The following is a 16,468-nucleotide window of genomic DNA, read 5'->3' as shown; positions in this document are numbered from 1 at the left end:
TTATGCTTATATTCAAATTTTTTTAAAGAAAGAAATAATTATGTATTTGAGTTACGTTTAAAGATACGTTCCTTGACAAACAATAGCCCACAAAGCGCCGTGGTTAATGTAAAATTTGTTCATTCATATCGCGAATATCGCGTATATATATCATATCGCGAAATTTGTTCATTCATATCCGGCTGACATTATTATGATTATTTAATATATTTTAATTGTTGACTCTTATGATATATTAGTATTGCCTATAATTTAAACCAGCAATAAAAATGAATTCGTAGCTTCTTGTTGATTTTCCATAATAATAAGATAACCCATACCTTCCTACCTACCCATAGATTTTTAAATATAAGATAGTATCTATGTTATTTTTTGGCTTTTTTAATTTGTAAAAAGTAAAAAGTTTTAATAAATATAAATAAATACCTCTTATGTGGAACGGTATAAATAAAAAATATATACAGATTTACGAATGAAATTATTCTTTTAGGTCTTAAAACAACGAAATAAAACAAAAAATATATGATAAATTGTTTAATCAGGAAACCGTAAAACAATGATAAGGAGATGTTTAATAAAAATAAAACTAATTTGTAATTGTATATCAATTTACTTAAGTCTTCGTATAATATGTCCCATTACAATTTTGTTAAAAGCAAACTATTTCGGCCTATGATCCGACACAACATTGGAAAAATTGATTGAGTTAATTATAACATATTTTCCGTTTTTTATTACAATGTTATATATACATGGTATATTCGATAAGGCTTCTTTGATAAAAAGTAACTCGTCGCTTTAATTTTAGTTAAACATTAAGGTAACAACGTTATCGTTTGTGAACAGTGAACAATTACGAACTATAATTTGGAAGACATCACATCATATAAAAACAGTAAAAAAGTTACATATAAGGCAAGGAATAACATGTTGTTATTAGTATAAAAATAAAGTATTTAGGGGAGAATAAGCTAGATTTACATAATATTATAAGCACCAAAAGTCCATTATAAGTAATGATAGAAAATAAAATTAAAATTGAGCAAAAGACTGAATTAAGTCTAATTTATGTACAGTTAATGAATCATCAACTCTTTTTAAGAATAATGTATAGAAAAGTATTTATTTAAAAATAAATAGTTTTCTTATATTATTCGTTGAGTTGATGTGAAATATTTGATTGTTGGCATCTAAAACCAATAAAAAATATCCTATGACATTAAAAGTACCGCTAACATTAAATGACTGTCCCTACTTAAAAAAAAATATTTGTATGTTAATTCACTATTCCCTTTCTTATTTTATCCTGAGCGAGATAAAATCGTTAATCTATTCGTAAATGTACAATCATATTCTTTCTTTCCTCCAAATCTTAAATAATTATTTACAATATTATGTATATTATTGTGTCGTATTGCTTTTATAATATTTTCTGTCAAATACAACAGTATTCGATTATTCGTCTTTATTTGTGTATGCTTTCCCATTTGAGGTACCGTTCGCGACGACGCCATTTGTTTTGTGACTGGTAACACCGTTTGTCTTGCAATCCGTTACTGCGTTGCCATTGGCTATTTTCTTTTTGCTCTCAGGTTTGCCATACGCCTTGTAATAGAAATCGTAAAACAGGTAGTAGAAGAATATGGAGTTGGGAAGCGTGAAGACAACAGACCATCTTGGGTAGCCGCAATCGTAGAATAATAACTGAGACGAGTGAAGGAATGCGATGCAGAATTGAAGCTGAAACATTAACATTAAATTACTGAGATACGATTTAACATTCTCATAAATTACTTGCTCTCGTGGTCATTAAATTAGAAGTAATTATTGGTCTCTTTATGAAGTGAATGTGAAGTGGCCATCATTATGAGCGGTACTGGTGATTGTAGTTAAGTATGATTAATCTGTTTCTAAGAATTACTAAGGTAATAAAAAACATGTAATATCAAATTAAACTGCATTATAGAGATCTGAAACAAATGAAAGTTCAGATAGCCGACATACCATTTGAAGCGTAGTAATGTGACGTTTCCAGAACAAGAACTTCTGGTACTGCGGGCCCATGGCTGCCAACAAGTAGTAAGTGTACATAATGATGTGTACGAATGAGTTGATCACACCAATCAGTGTTCCATGACCGCCGGGGTAATACTTAGTGGCGCCCCACGATATCATCGGCATCACTGTGTGATGGTACAAGTGGAGGAATGTAACTTGTCGATCTTTTTTCCTTATCACGAAGAACACCGTGTCGAGAAGTTCAGTCATTTTCGCGAGGAAGTATATGTAGACACCTCGTGCTACCTGAAATATCACAAATGTATTAGGTATATATTAATTATTTCTATGAACAAAATTACATTAAAACAGATTTACATACTATTTACGTTTGGAAAAACATAGAAACGTGAAAAAGATGTTTTTTTGTCGATTTTTTACGAAGATACTACAATCAGATAATTCTTGTTGAAATCCTATACTATCCTACATCCTATCCTATCCTACTTCCTACTTCCTACTATCCTACTAATATTACAAATGCGAAAGTTTGTGAGGATGTGTTTATGTTTGTTACTCTTTCACGCAAAAACTACTGGACCTATTGCAATGAAATTTGGTGCGTAGGTAGCTGGACAAATGGAATAACAGATAGGCTTACTTTTTATGCCGATATTCCTACGGGATACAGACTTACGCGGGTGAAATCGCGGGGCGCAGCTAGTAGACTATAAATCAGTAAACCGTGATTATTATTTTGAACGAACAATAGGTATAGTCACACTTTATGAGTTAACTTTATATCGTTGAGTAATATGATTCGTTTATGAATATAAAATATAACAAGATTCAATTACTTGTTATATGACTCGTTAAATCATTATTTACCATGTCTTTGTTTGTATGATAGAAAAGTTAATGCTTTATATCCTTTGCGTTTCATACCAATCATATACAATCATTTCAATACCATTATAATAAAAACTAACTGTTCGCCCCGATTTTCCTCCTGGTACACTCAGTGTAATGGTCTTTAAACTCAGCTTTGTAATGGGGAAAAATTTCCTTTACTACCCTACTAGGGAATTAGATCTATTATCTGTGGATGTAGGTTATATCTTTGTTGCAGTTTATGGAGTTAACAGTCAATACGTCTTCTTTGAATAGAAAAGGAATCTAAAGCCATTGTGTTATTATTGCAATTGTATCGAATCATAAATCGTGATTGTGCTAATCGGACGTAGACGCAGTATAATGCAATATTATGCGAGTGCATCCTGGATGTTTCAAAAGTAAGACTGGGTCAAGTGACCAATTATCATTGTTATAAATGGAATTACACTCCAAATTCCAATACACGACTGCTTATTTGCATGTAGAGTACTGGATATGCGTTCTTATATGAAGAAATCCCCTTTTTTATAAACATGCCTTTGTAGATCTTCGAAATCTTGTTTTTTAAGTTTACAATAAAGCACTTATATCAGCGTTAGCTGTCAGACGTAAAATTAAATGTTTGAAGACGATGTAATAAGCATCAAATTAATTTATTTATAAATTCTTCAGGTGTAGCTTACATGATAATATTTATAGTAAAATTGGGGTGATGTCTGGTATTTAATTAGATATTCTTACCCGCATTGCCTCTGGTGACCAAGAGAAGTCAACTGGTTGACATTTCCAACTGTAAGTCCTCAACCATCCCGCGTCGAGGCCCTGAAAATATTTTTTAAATTTTATTATATTAGGTACCTATACCGAATACATATTTATCCCATCTACATCGATGTTTGGCGTTAAACATTTCTCTAATTTTGCAATATTTAATTTATTACGTAATGATGTAGTTAAACACCTTAATATAGCATTATTGGAGAAACTTCTTTGTAACGAAACAGCTCTTGATATTAAGGCTCAGTATAAGGTTTCTAAATCTCTATAGTTCCTCAAAATCTGAAAACAACCATTTGTCAATGGTTTAAAATGTCCTGCATTGTAAACGTGTGTAACAGAGCCTTAGATTATTAAATTTTGAGCAATAACATCATCAAAATGTGTACAAACCTCGTAAAACAACCAGATGCTAACTAGGACTTGTATAAAGTTGTACACGACTAATGTTTTCTGTAACTGTAGCGGTTTCTTGTCTGCCATATACCGCGGTCCCCATTTTAATGTGAAATATAGGTATAGTCCCAATATCGTTAGACCTGGCACGGGGCTCTTGATTAGGAACCAATCGTTTGTTCTGGGATCTGGAAAATAGAAAAATAACATAATATAAATAATATAAAATACTAAAAAGAGAAGTAAAACGTATCACTTGCTCTTATAAAGAGTAAACGTAAGGATATTATTTAATTCTGGCGATCCTAATCAGGGTCATAAGACGAACCCGTGAAATTATTTTATTGTCCTAGAAAAGTGCACACAGTTTGAATCAAGATGGATAAATCGAGTGAATAATTAAATTGATGTAGTAAAAAAAATCAAAGGTAAAACCAGCAAAGAGGCTCCATGTTGTTTTGGAATTTTCGGCTTTTGATTATCTATCTATAGGATATTATTGTTCTTGTCGGTTTTGTCCATAAAAAAAGAATCGAAATCCTCTTAATTTCGGTCCTGAATAGAAACTAAGGTCATAGTTATAATACCAATCAAAGTAACGCTATTTAAATAATTGTTATAAATATTAAATATATTGCCTTGGCTTAATTGTTTGTATGTGTGTATATGGTTGAGAAATAAACTTATTGTATTTATTATTTATTTAATAAAACTTATTTTCGACTTTAGCTTGTTTTAACATTGCAGTATATTATGTAGATAGGTTTCCCAGTGGCAAATACGTAAATACAAAATTTTTTAAGTATTTGAATTTGGTTCTGCTATTAGTTTATTTCCGATTGTTAAGTACTTTGAAAATTGTTTATAACATCCTAGTGGGGATATAAAGAAATTAAAAACGAACCCTAGAGTAATTTTTGTCTGTCAGTTTGTTGTCTGGCTTTCATGCCATAACTACGGGACGGATTTTGTTGAACCTTTTTTATTATACAGATATAAATTCTCGGCGACTTATATATAAAACTTTTAAGAACGTAATTTAATTGAACGAATTGAACCTACGCACTCGTAAACCAAGTCGCGGGCACAGCTAGTTAAGAAATACATTTGCAGTAATTCTGAAGTGTAATTCTGAAATCAAAATCACGTATGAAAGGTTTAGATGGAAAATCCTTTGTTATTATATATATATGTACCGTATAATATTGTAATTACTTTAATTTTGTTTAAAAACAACGACCAATTAAACAAATAAAGGTCATGAAATTGCATGTATTGCAAAAAAGTTTTGATTACATTACGTATGCGTGTTAAACATACGAAATGACATACACAAACAAATGTGCGACTAATTCCCACATGCATTATACATGTTCTACGCATTTTCCATTGCCGAGGTTGATTATATTAACCGCTAGTGCTATTTAAGACGTCACTAAATAGCTTATTACCTAATTAAAATTATAAATTAACAATTCACACTATTTTTCATTGTTGGTATGTGCTTGAAAGGTAATTTATACAGCATATTATAGATTAGGCACTTGAATATAGTACTTAGATTGTTAGCGAAATTTTTAGAGTTTTTCTTAGCACTATTTTTTATGGAAATAAAGAACCTATTTCATATCACTACATAGTATAAAAAAGTCGCTTAGAGCTGTCTGTCCCTATGTATGCTGCGATCATAAAAATACAACGGATTTTATGTTTTTTTTTTAAGAAATACAGTGGTTCTAGAGGAAGTATTACATTATAATACACATGTATTTATACATATAAATTATCCCAATCGGTTGAATATGATAGGGGGAGGTGTTGCGGTTAAGAAAAAAAGGATTACTTATTATTTAGGGGATTATCATTTAGATTATCATTATCATTATCTTTTAGGGGATAGGGATAAGCAGCAAGTACCTTTTTACTACTATTACGGTAATTTTTTTACTATAAGGTACGTAACTTTTACAAATGCAAAAATAAATTGAAAGTTGTTTCGGGTTACAGTTAGTACATATTTTTGGAGCAATTAATATTAAGAGTATGCTTTTTATAAATGTTCCCCGAAGCTAGAAAAAGTGATTCAACAGTGTTAATTATGTGTTATTATTATAACGGCTGTAATTTAAATTGGCCTTAAAACTTACCATAATTGTGTTTATCTAATAAAAAGTTAATGAAATGTATTTGATATATTATAATTATTAATAAATTTAGGACGAATTTATTTAACACGAAACGTACTTGACCTAAGGATATTAACATGAATCTACCAATTCATGATAAAAAGGTATCGAATGTATTATAAATGAAACATTTTAGTTTTATTGTAATTATTGCCTATTAAGGTAACTACTTATAAAGAAAAATATTTTTGTTGCCATTTTTGGTAAATTGACACTAAATTAATGTCCTTAACATTTATATTTTAAAACTGTTATAAATTCTCGATTGAAAAACCAGAGCATTTTAATTTTTAAGTGACACATTCAAACGCAATTTTTTTATTTAACGAAAAAAAAACTTTAATTAAATTAAGAAAAATGTTTATCAAATATTTTTGTTTCGTATTCAGCGGAATAAAGAATAATTAAGCCATATTAATTACTACAAAAAACAAATACTTATAATGAAATAAAAATACTCACCAGCTAAGTCCACGAATAGCCGTTGGTAGGTCTTCGCAAATGAACTGTTTGACAGCGCCATCGCTGCTGTATTATTAATTTTTTGTTTCTACTCTTGCGTCATAAGAGACTTTTCTGCATCTTATTTTGAAAGGAACTCTATGTGGACTCTGTGAACAATAAAAATAAATTTGTTAAACAATATTGAAAGTATTAAATGCAGTTAAGAAACAAAATTGTAATGTCATTGTAAAATGTATAAATGTAACTCTGTACTATATCTAATTTTGTTAACACTGTGCTATATCAAATTTTCTTTACTGTTAAGTATAAAAATGCCTTTGAATAAAAATAAATCAACCGGTCTATGAATTAGTATTTTTTAAAATAAGTACTCGTTTTGTCATGAAAGTTATTATTTCATACGTAAAAAAATTGTCGCAAACTTAAAAATTCTAAATCTATTATACATTGTTTGTAATATACATTATGTTCTATTTTAAATTCATGTAAAGAATTTAGAGTACTTTATCGCTAGAATAAGATAAAATAATTTAAAATTTAGTGAGTAAGCATATTTTTATCATTTATCCAATCTATCTCCTATATTCAGATTTCGGTTAACAATTATCAGTGAGAACTGTTTTGTTAAAAGACCAACCAATTTAATCTTACTTTAAAAAATAACTTACTTTTATGTCGTTTACGTTTTATGTAAAATTATTACACACACAGATATCTTATTGATTTAAAGAAACGAGTGAATTTAAATGTGCAGGTAGAGCGTTCTTATCACTTCCTCTTATTTATACAAAAAATATATTTAAATCACAACTACTTCACAGTAGTGTTTTGCCGCAACTGAGCTTTTCATTTTCCGACCCTTTTTGTCCCTACTCGTCCGCCATTTTGAAACTCCCAATGAACAAGGGCGGCGCGGTGGGGTGCTACGTTTTTACGTCATGATTTTATTAAGACAATAAACCTATTAATAAACATCATTCATTATGTTTATTTCAAAACTGTACAGAACTATATACGGTCAATTTATTTTTTTGTTTGTATGTAATATTAAACAGAGGTCGTTTATGTACGATTTGGCTCTATATTGATGGCAAATTTTAATTTATTATTGTTATAGTGAGGAATAATAACGGTTTCGAACCGTAGATTTTTTTTAAGGCCCTTAAGAGATAAGAGTGATCGGTTACTAAATAAAAATAAACCTTATATGGTTCATATTTGAAGAATTATTTCTTTTCTTGTATTTTGTTACGTACGTGTAAATTTTGGTATGTTTTAGGAAGTCACTAGGTATTAAGATATCGGTCTCATTTTATTTATTAGGTTTAATAAATAATTAATACAGTAAGCACTAGCTGTTACCTTATAATTACAATAAAGAACATTTTTAGGAAATATCATTATTTTGTCACAAATATTTAAATTATTCTGAATAATTAATACACTATAATATGTAAATCTTAGCTTATTTTTTTTTAAGAAAAAAAATCTATATTAGTATTGTTGATTAATTATGCTAGTTTATAATTGTGAAGTATTCAAAAATGAAAATCTACATTTGTGCAAAGTAAAGTAGTAAATAATAACTGTACGCAAAATATTGGCTTTGGGAGGTTGTTTTGGTATTTTCGGGTTATTAACTACCTATCCTACGTCCTCTCTTGAGTCTCTGTACCGAGTTTCATCCCAATCGGCTCGGAAAAGGGATTATCGTTAATATTTTTATTTTTTAATTTAATTTATATTTATTTAGTAACCTAGAATATTTGAAACATTAGCTATGATAATGTGTTTTATAAATTATAAATACCCTATTTGTGAGTTATATATTCATTAACATGTAACATGATTCTCTTCGTAATCTTATATAGGCATCACGCTTTTCTCAAAAAAAAACACAAACTTTTTTTAGAAAAAATTAAAATCATAATCACCATTGTCTAATTATCTGTGTTTTCGTAAAATTCTGAGAATTGTCGCGATAATTCGAAATATCAAATCATCCTACAACTAATATTCCGGATTGTCAAAAATTCAAGAAGACCAAGACCAAAACGTGTATGCCTTTCTCAAAAATGTTTCACTTTCACTAAGCATAAAGGAGTTTACTCTTGCTTCTCGCGGCCTTGAATATTTTCTGTAAGCTTATGAAACGAGTTTTTTTACGGAAGTCAAGGGCATTAACACGTTACGTTACAAACAACAATGTTTATTGTGCTCGATTATGTAATTAAATCGTATTAATTCTCATATGAGTGCAGTAAGATAAGACACATGTTATGTTTTTTTTTAATTGTAGGTCTCTAAGAGTGAATTTATGTCTTTGACATAAATCGGTACATAACTTTGCATTTTACCATTAAGTATATAAAAGTTTGAACATTTAATGATCATATACATTTAAAATTTTACATATATGGCTATTTATGACGATTGCAGTAATTTTCCCATATTGGATGTTACGTTTAAAATGATCATAAATAATAAATTATCAGTAAATGAATCGACACAAACGTTATTGGAAACACAAATCACGCGTAAATCGTGAATTTGCAACGATTTATAAATGCCGAGATCCTTTCGTTGCGTCGCAATTTCAAAATATAACGATTCTGTCGGCCGTAATATGAAATATTGCGAAAACATGTTACTAATTATTACAATCAGTGCATTAGCTATGATAACATTTCATGCAATTTAATAATCTTAACAACTGAAGTAATTAAATGTAGCGTCATAGATAAGTCACTTTTATTATTTTCATAATTATTCCTCTTTTCCCTTTACTAGCATCTGAAGAAGGTTACATTATATGAATTGCGTATCGATTTTCCGCAGAACATTAAATAATGTCTCATTGTATTCAAGTCTAAACATTATCTCTGAATGCATTGTACACATTTTTCGCAACATTCATTCATTCTGACACCGTATAGTTTAAAACGCTATCCATTTACTGAGAGCCTTACCACAGCTTGGTTACAACTGCAATGACTAGTCCACTCTTTAGACAGGAGATCTTGTGCACTGGTGGCTGCTCATTCAATATTTGCATCAAGAATGCACTTTAAGCATCAACTCTTAAAGGTCATATTTGCTTATTAACATGATCTTTCGACACAGTCTCGGTTCGCTAGCTGTCCTAAATACCTCGGACCAAAGAGGGCCGTTCGGAAATCCCTACATTGGTAGTCGATTACAAAAGATGCGTCCTTTTGTATGAATAAGCTTATAAATTTCTGTTATAATTTTATGCATTTGATAGCAATGTGAAATTTATAATTATAACTAAACCATATTTTACCTTTATTTATAAAACATTTTTCTCATTTTATGTTTGTGTTGTGTTGTTTCATGAAATAAATGCTTCTCTATCTCTTTATCTTTCTATCTCTTTATTCTAAAACATTAAATATCATTACAACAAATATGGTGAACTTGCACTTTTTTAGACATTTAATCGCATACTTGACTGAGTAAGTACAAATATGACTGCGCTTTAATTCCTGTCATTGATTTTGCATTATACAATGCTACAATAAAATAGTTATTAATTGATAAAAGAAACGAAAATATGGTATGCTGCTTTGTTATATATTCAACTTATATAGCCTATTTATAGCACTCAAGGCTTATGTATATATGCAACAGTCATAGAATTTTTGAAATCGGTCCTTTAGTGCCTGATGTGACGCGTTTTAACTAACAAATTCTTCAGCGTAATATTGTAGTTTACATGTGGTACATATATAGATTAAAGAGACTTTGTATAACAACGACAAAACTGGGGTATAGCTCTACTGCTGTTTAACTGATCCAGTAACTCGAGCCTACATCAGTCGTAACACAGTACAAGTGATTCTTGAGTGTTTGAAAACAGGAAGGTTTCATCACCCGGTTCAACCGACTGAGCAAAAACCTAATGACTTTACAATGACGACCTTTCCTTATAGTGGCCACGCTGTATATTAGCTTCCTTGCTTCACATTATGAATTACTTAGTGTTTTAGTGAGCAAGAATACATATAATTTGAGCCTTCAGTTATATGAAAAGTTGCCACACGTAGCGAATCGAGTATAACGTCAATTTAAAACTTACTAGCTGTGACCCGCGGTTGTAACCGCGTAAGTCCGTATCCCGTAGGAATATCGGTATAAAAAGTGCCTATGTGTTATTTCAGTTGTCCAGCTATCTACGAAGCAAAATAGTATTATTATTCACCAATAGATGTCAGGAAAAAAAAAACACGAATAAAACACGAATATGATATTTTCTAAAAAAAATTCCTAGCTAGATCGATTTATCGCCCCCGAAACCCCCTGTATACTAAATTTCATGAAAATCGTTGGAGCCGATTCCGAGATTCCAAATATATATATATGTATATATATATATATATATACACAAGAATTGCTCGTTTAAAGGTATAAGATAACGCAGTTTGTATATAAATGTAAAAAAATATGTGATTCATACAAGCTTTATATATTTATTCATGATGCTGTGGATTACAGGCGTACTTAGACTTTAGTTTTATCCCATGATAAAGAGGGGTTTAAAAAAGTAAAAAGACTAAATATACGTAAAATAACCTTTAAGAGTCTATATCTGTTTTTTATATTTTAATTTATAATAAAATAAATCTATTGTACGTAAAAATTTTACAAAAAGATAAACACATTAACGTTATTTAATTGTTTATGTATATTAATATTATAAAGCTGAAGAGTTTGTTTGTTTGAACGCACTAATCTCGAGAACAACCTGTCCGATTTGAAAAATTATTTCAGTGTTAGATAGCCCATTTGTTGAAAAAAAGCTATAAGCAATAGTATATGTACTACGGACGAAGCCGGGTTGGACCGCTAATCGCTTAAATATGTCCTACTCAATATATTATGAATTCGATTGCTGTGATAATATAGCCATTTTCCATATCATTAAATAATTATGTAACATAATGACCTTGTTACATATCTACTGTGCGTTAGCCTACGAAATTAATACACAAATAAATTAAATATTATCGACGTTATGTGGATGAAAACCAGTTGCAATAGCTTTTACATAACATGCTCGCCCTCGATTGAAAATTTCTATGTTATCTGTGTAGTTTGAAAGGTAGGCTTATATCGATAGAAAAAAAATTGTTTATCGTTTTTATTTTTATATATACGCCTTTTTAGCAGAGTATACGTTATGCGTATAAACACTTTAGTGATTTATAAATATAAAAAAGTAATAAAGAATTATGTAGCAATAAAAACCATTTAGTAGGTGGTTATTGGGGTATAGGGCATATATTTTTTCACACGTAAGTTACACACTCGGTTGTAACTCTCACACTTTTATAGATAGTCATCATAAAGTTTTATGATTTATGAAAATACTAGGCGGTATACCATTAAAATCGATTATGTTGATCCGTTCATTTGCCAAATTTCTCATGTGATTTTTGCGTTTACTTTCTTAAGCTTAAAAGCGGTGGTGGCTCAGTGTTGAGAACCTTGAACTTCAAAATTGAAGTCGGGGTTCGAGACCGGGCGAGTGTGCAGGAAATAAATTGATTTTTCAATTTATCTGCACATGTGGATAACGTCACCAGTGCTTAAAACGGTGAAGGAAAACATCGTGAGGAAACCGGCATGTCCGAAAATCAAAAGTTCGGCAACATGTGACATCTGCCAACCCGCACTTGGCTAGCGTGGTGGATTGTGGCCTGAATCCTTATAGGAGGCCTGTTTCCCAGCAGTGGAAACGTGTATGGGCTGATGATGATGATTTTCTTAAACTCTCCCCCAAAACTAAAGTCTGAGCATACATCTAGTCTAACGGGTTCATAGTGTCCGGAATGTAGAAAGTATACTTATTATTTATATTCATACGTTACTTTGAAACACGGGAGTTGGAAATTAGAAGTACATGTCAATGTATGCGGTCGGTTCATATAATAATAGGCTGTGGTCGTGTATGCAAGGCGCCCTATGTTTTCACATTAAGTGGTTCGTTCGTTATTTGAAATTGTTGTGGTTATTGACCTGATACGTCGGAAATCTTTCTCGTGTTAAAAAACGTACATATTTTTTTGTTTTTATAATGTTTTTTTTAACTTTACATTAAAATTACGCGTGTTATTCAATTCTATCGTAGATAAATAAGCATATTGGAAAATATTTAATTCTTACTAAATGAGTTTATAAAATTCTAAGAATGATTAATGTGTGTTTTATAAAGCGTTGAATAGCTCTTTTATGTAGTTGAGTTATTATAACAGAAAATATTTTATACCGAATAAATTTCTTAAATATTAAATAAAAAATAAATAATAATAATTAATATGAATGTATCTTTATAGTGAAGTTTTGAATTTTTATGATATATATTTATTACATTATTCTCTATATATACAACGGGCGGAGCCGGGGCTGACCGCAAAGCATTGTATGTACCATACATACAATTAATATTTCCAATCAATCCTATGTTTACTGTTTACTAAACATAACGTTTTGTTAAATATATACAATATGTTAAATTATTTTCAATACTTTATAAAGTGAATAATTGGTCACGAATACAATTATTACAATAAATGAGTGTAAATAACATACAAGGCTATAATAACGTACTGAATATATAAATTTATAACATAAAATCGATTGCAAATCAATACATATGATTTTCTCAATTAGATAAAGGTTAAAAAAAGAACACAATTCGAAATTATACGTCAATTATCGAGTCATAAACATTTTAAGAATCTATCGGATAATAGTAAAGATAATGAAAACTTCAATGACCTAATGTAGATATATATAGTTTTTTTCTGACATTACCTATTTGCATAGCAGTCGCAAGCAATATAATGCGGTAGTAAAAACGAGAAAAAGCTCCAAATTATTTTATCGAAGAAGAGAGGAAGAGCACATATTACCTAACAGCTGTACTTAACTTTCGGCCCATAATATTCTTACTACGTTGTTATTTTATTTGATGTAACGTTGTACAAATTGCTCTTGGTTAGTTTTCGTGGATTGTGTTTTGTATGAAATTATCATTAATAGTCTCTAAGGAATAATAAGTAAGCTTGAATAAAAGAATACTAAAACGATGTAATAAATTGATTATGGGCTTGTTTTAAATAAATTCATCGATTAAAATTCACACACAAAAAAAAATGTTAGCCACATTTTTTGATAATCTAGTATTTACAGCTAGAAATATATTTTTTAATGGTAATTTCTCACATTTGACAAAACACTGATGCTTATTCTTGATAATTTTTTTTTGTAAAATTAATTAAGTATGCTTTTTAAGATGAGTAGTAAATCTAGTTATTTATACGAATCGGTATACTATTGCGTTAAAACCGAGCCTTGAGTAGTACAAAAAGCGCACCTAGCGAGCAGTGTACACATTAATTCTTCTTAACCCAATGGCCTACTTGTACGATTTTGTACTAGTAAGCATCTAGATAATCTGTAAAATATATCCATATTTTACACATTATATACCACCACTTACCACAGATAAAATAATACTATAATAAGCACGCACGGTCAAATTTACCGGGATTTTATGATTGTACAATGAACACTATTTTAAGTCATGTTTATCGAAATATAACATATATTTTTCATTTCGATACACTGAATTAAGAAAATTGTACAGGAAAGATACGAAGGGTGCAAATGGTGATTTAAGACTCTCCGAAATACATGAATGTAGTTTATATATTTTTCATATATTTCTCTATACTTTTTCACCAATGAAATGCAATGGCTTTTGTTTTTATGTAGATGAAAATCTTTTGTACGATTTTGTTCTGTGAGATAAGGTTGCGATCACTTTTGTACCTTGGTACTTATAGAACATTACCTATATGTGTATCATCGTCGTATTACATTTATTTATTACTCAATTAATTAACACATTGTTTCTAATAGAAACCTTTTTGATGTATATTAAGCACCTTATATCGAAAAGTTGTTGTAGCTAATCTATTATAAATTATATAACACGTCAATGATTTTTTATAGATGCATCATGACGTAATCCATACTCGTAGACCTATATTTTTAATGGACCCCATATTGAAATGAATTTTATTAATAATTCAAAGCAATCTTACAAGTCATTATCAATAGGTCAATTTATAATCATGGCAAGCTACTTAATAAAAATAAAAAAAAATATTATTGATTTGTTACGGAAATGTTATCGACTATGTGACGTTTGGTTTTATAGTTAAACTAGCTGCACCCGGCAAACGCTGTTCTGCCTTACTCTGATCATTTAGAGGTATGAAAAATAGATGTTAGCCGATTCTCAAACATACCCGATATGCACACAAAATTGCATAAGAATCGGTCAAACCGTTTCAGAGGACTATGGCAACGAAAACTGTGACACGAGACGGTTGCTACGGTTAGGCAAGATACGCAGGTTCGAATCCTGCCTCGTGATCAAATTTTTTCTATTCTTTCAAAAAAAATTTCTCAACATCATCGGCTGTTACGACAATCGGTTTTTACGACTAAATATGAGAAGTCCCTTTGATGTCATTATAACAGATTTTGACTGTAGTTCTTTCATTATGTTAATTATTTGCATATTATGTATATTTTAGTCAAAAAACAACTTTGCTTAATATTGCATATGTATACAACAATTGCGTTTTATTTCTTTTTACCAAAATTTATACCAGAATTATTTATTTATGTTACACAAAGCATAGTATTTCATAAAAAAGCACTTTATAAGTATTATAAAAATATTTAAGGTTAAGGTAAGTTTAGTTAATAAAAATAAATATTTATTTTTAAAACTGGTAAAATTTATAAGTTTGTGTTTGTTTTATTTATTTTTGTCGTTCCTAACTGAAAGGCGGCCATTTCCCTAAATCTCTCATGAATAAGTCTTCACAACCTCAATTAAACGGATATGTTTTTAATCGTTGCTGGTGGTAAGCCTGATCGCCAGGTCGCCTGATGGCAAGCACTACCACCGCCTATAAACATTTGCAGACCTTTCGAATCTTCGAATGGATTGCCAACTTTCAATGAAATGGGATAAAAAAATGATTGATGAGGAAAGTACTAGGAAGGGTCAGAAACGGATATGGGCCTCCGGCTCAACCCTCACTCAACGGAACACAGTAGGGTGCTACTATTTTCTAAATTTTATTTAATTAAACGAAATTATTTAGTCCTATCACCCATTCTATAGACGTGTACGGTGTAATGACGAATCAACATTTGCAGGTTACGCGAACGCGAAAATCTACAAATGCGACAACCCAAAATGCCCCAGACCGACCAGTTTCATATCGGGCGGTTCGTCCAAGGACGACAACTTCCCGTGCTTGCGGCCCGCGTGCACGGGGCGCTTCCAGCTTGTGAGACATGTCAGCTTTGTGGACTGCCCCGGGCACGACATTCTTATGGCTACTATGTTGAACGGAGCCGCTGTCATGGACGCCGCGCTTTTGTTGATCGCTGGTGAGTTGTTGGTTCGGTATTGGAACGTAATTGTTCCATCCATCCATCCATTCAGCCCGAATTAGTCCACTGCTGGACATAGGCCTCCCCCAAAATGTGCCACAATTTCCGGTCCTTGGCTTTGTTCATCCATCTGCGTCCAGCTATTCTAATTTCTAACTATATCATCCGATCACCTTGTGGGAGGGCGTCCAACAGCGCGCCGGCCGGTTCGTGGTCGCCATTCTAGGACCTGTATACCCCAACGAGCA

At 30.8% G+C, this 16,468-nt stretch overlaps 2 protein-coding genes across 2 annotated transcripts in view; one reads left to right on the top strand and one right to left on the bottom strand.

Moving 5' to 3' along the window:
* Positions 1–594: 594 nt before the first annotated feature.
* The window catches only part of LOC119831045 (elongation of very long chain fatty acids protein 7-like), a 28,583-nt gene continuing 12,709 nt past the window's right edge, over positions 595–16,468 (bottom strand). Inside the window, exons 2-6 of the mRNA XM_038354271.1 lie at positions 6,714–6,862; positions 4,063–4,253; positions 3,634–3,714; positions 2,005–2,304; positions 595–1,740 (exon numbers count right to left, since the gene is read on the bottom strand). Of these exons, the coding sequence (XP_038210199.1) occupies positions 1,456–1,740; positions 2,005–2,304; positions 3,634–3,714; positions 4,063–4,253; positions 6,714–6,774 (918 nt within the window). The 5' untranslated portion in view covers positions 6,775–6,862 and the 3' untranslated portion in view covers positions 595–1,455. The remainder of the gene's footprint in view (positions 1,741–2,004; positions 2,305–3,633; positions 3,715–4,062; positions 4,254–6,713; positions 6,863–16,468) is intronic.
* The window catches only part of LOC119831257 (eukaryotic translation initiation factor 2 subunit 3-like), a 1,782-nt gene continuing 1,110 nt past the window's right edge, over positions 15,797–16,468 (top strand). Inside the window, exons 1-2 of the mRNA XM_038354551.1 lie at positions 15,797–15,824; positions 15,981–16,228. Of these exons, the coding sequence (XP_038210479.1) occupies positions 15,797–15,824; positions 15,981–16,228 (276 nt within the window). The remainder of the gene's footprint in view (positions 15,825–15,980; positions 16,229–16,468) is intronic.

Source organism: Zerene cesonia, chromosome 13 (genome assembly GCF_012273895.1).
Source record: "Zerene cesonia ecotype Mississippi chromosome 13, Zerene_cesonia_1.1, whole genome shotgun sequence".
NCBI lineage: Eukaryota > Metazoa > Arthropoda > Insecta > Lepidoptera > Pieridae > Zerene > Zerene cesonia.
The sequence above is the reverse complement of the archived record's forward strand: the minus strand, read 5'-3'. Positions and strand labels throughout refer to the sequence as shown.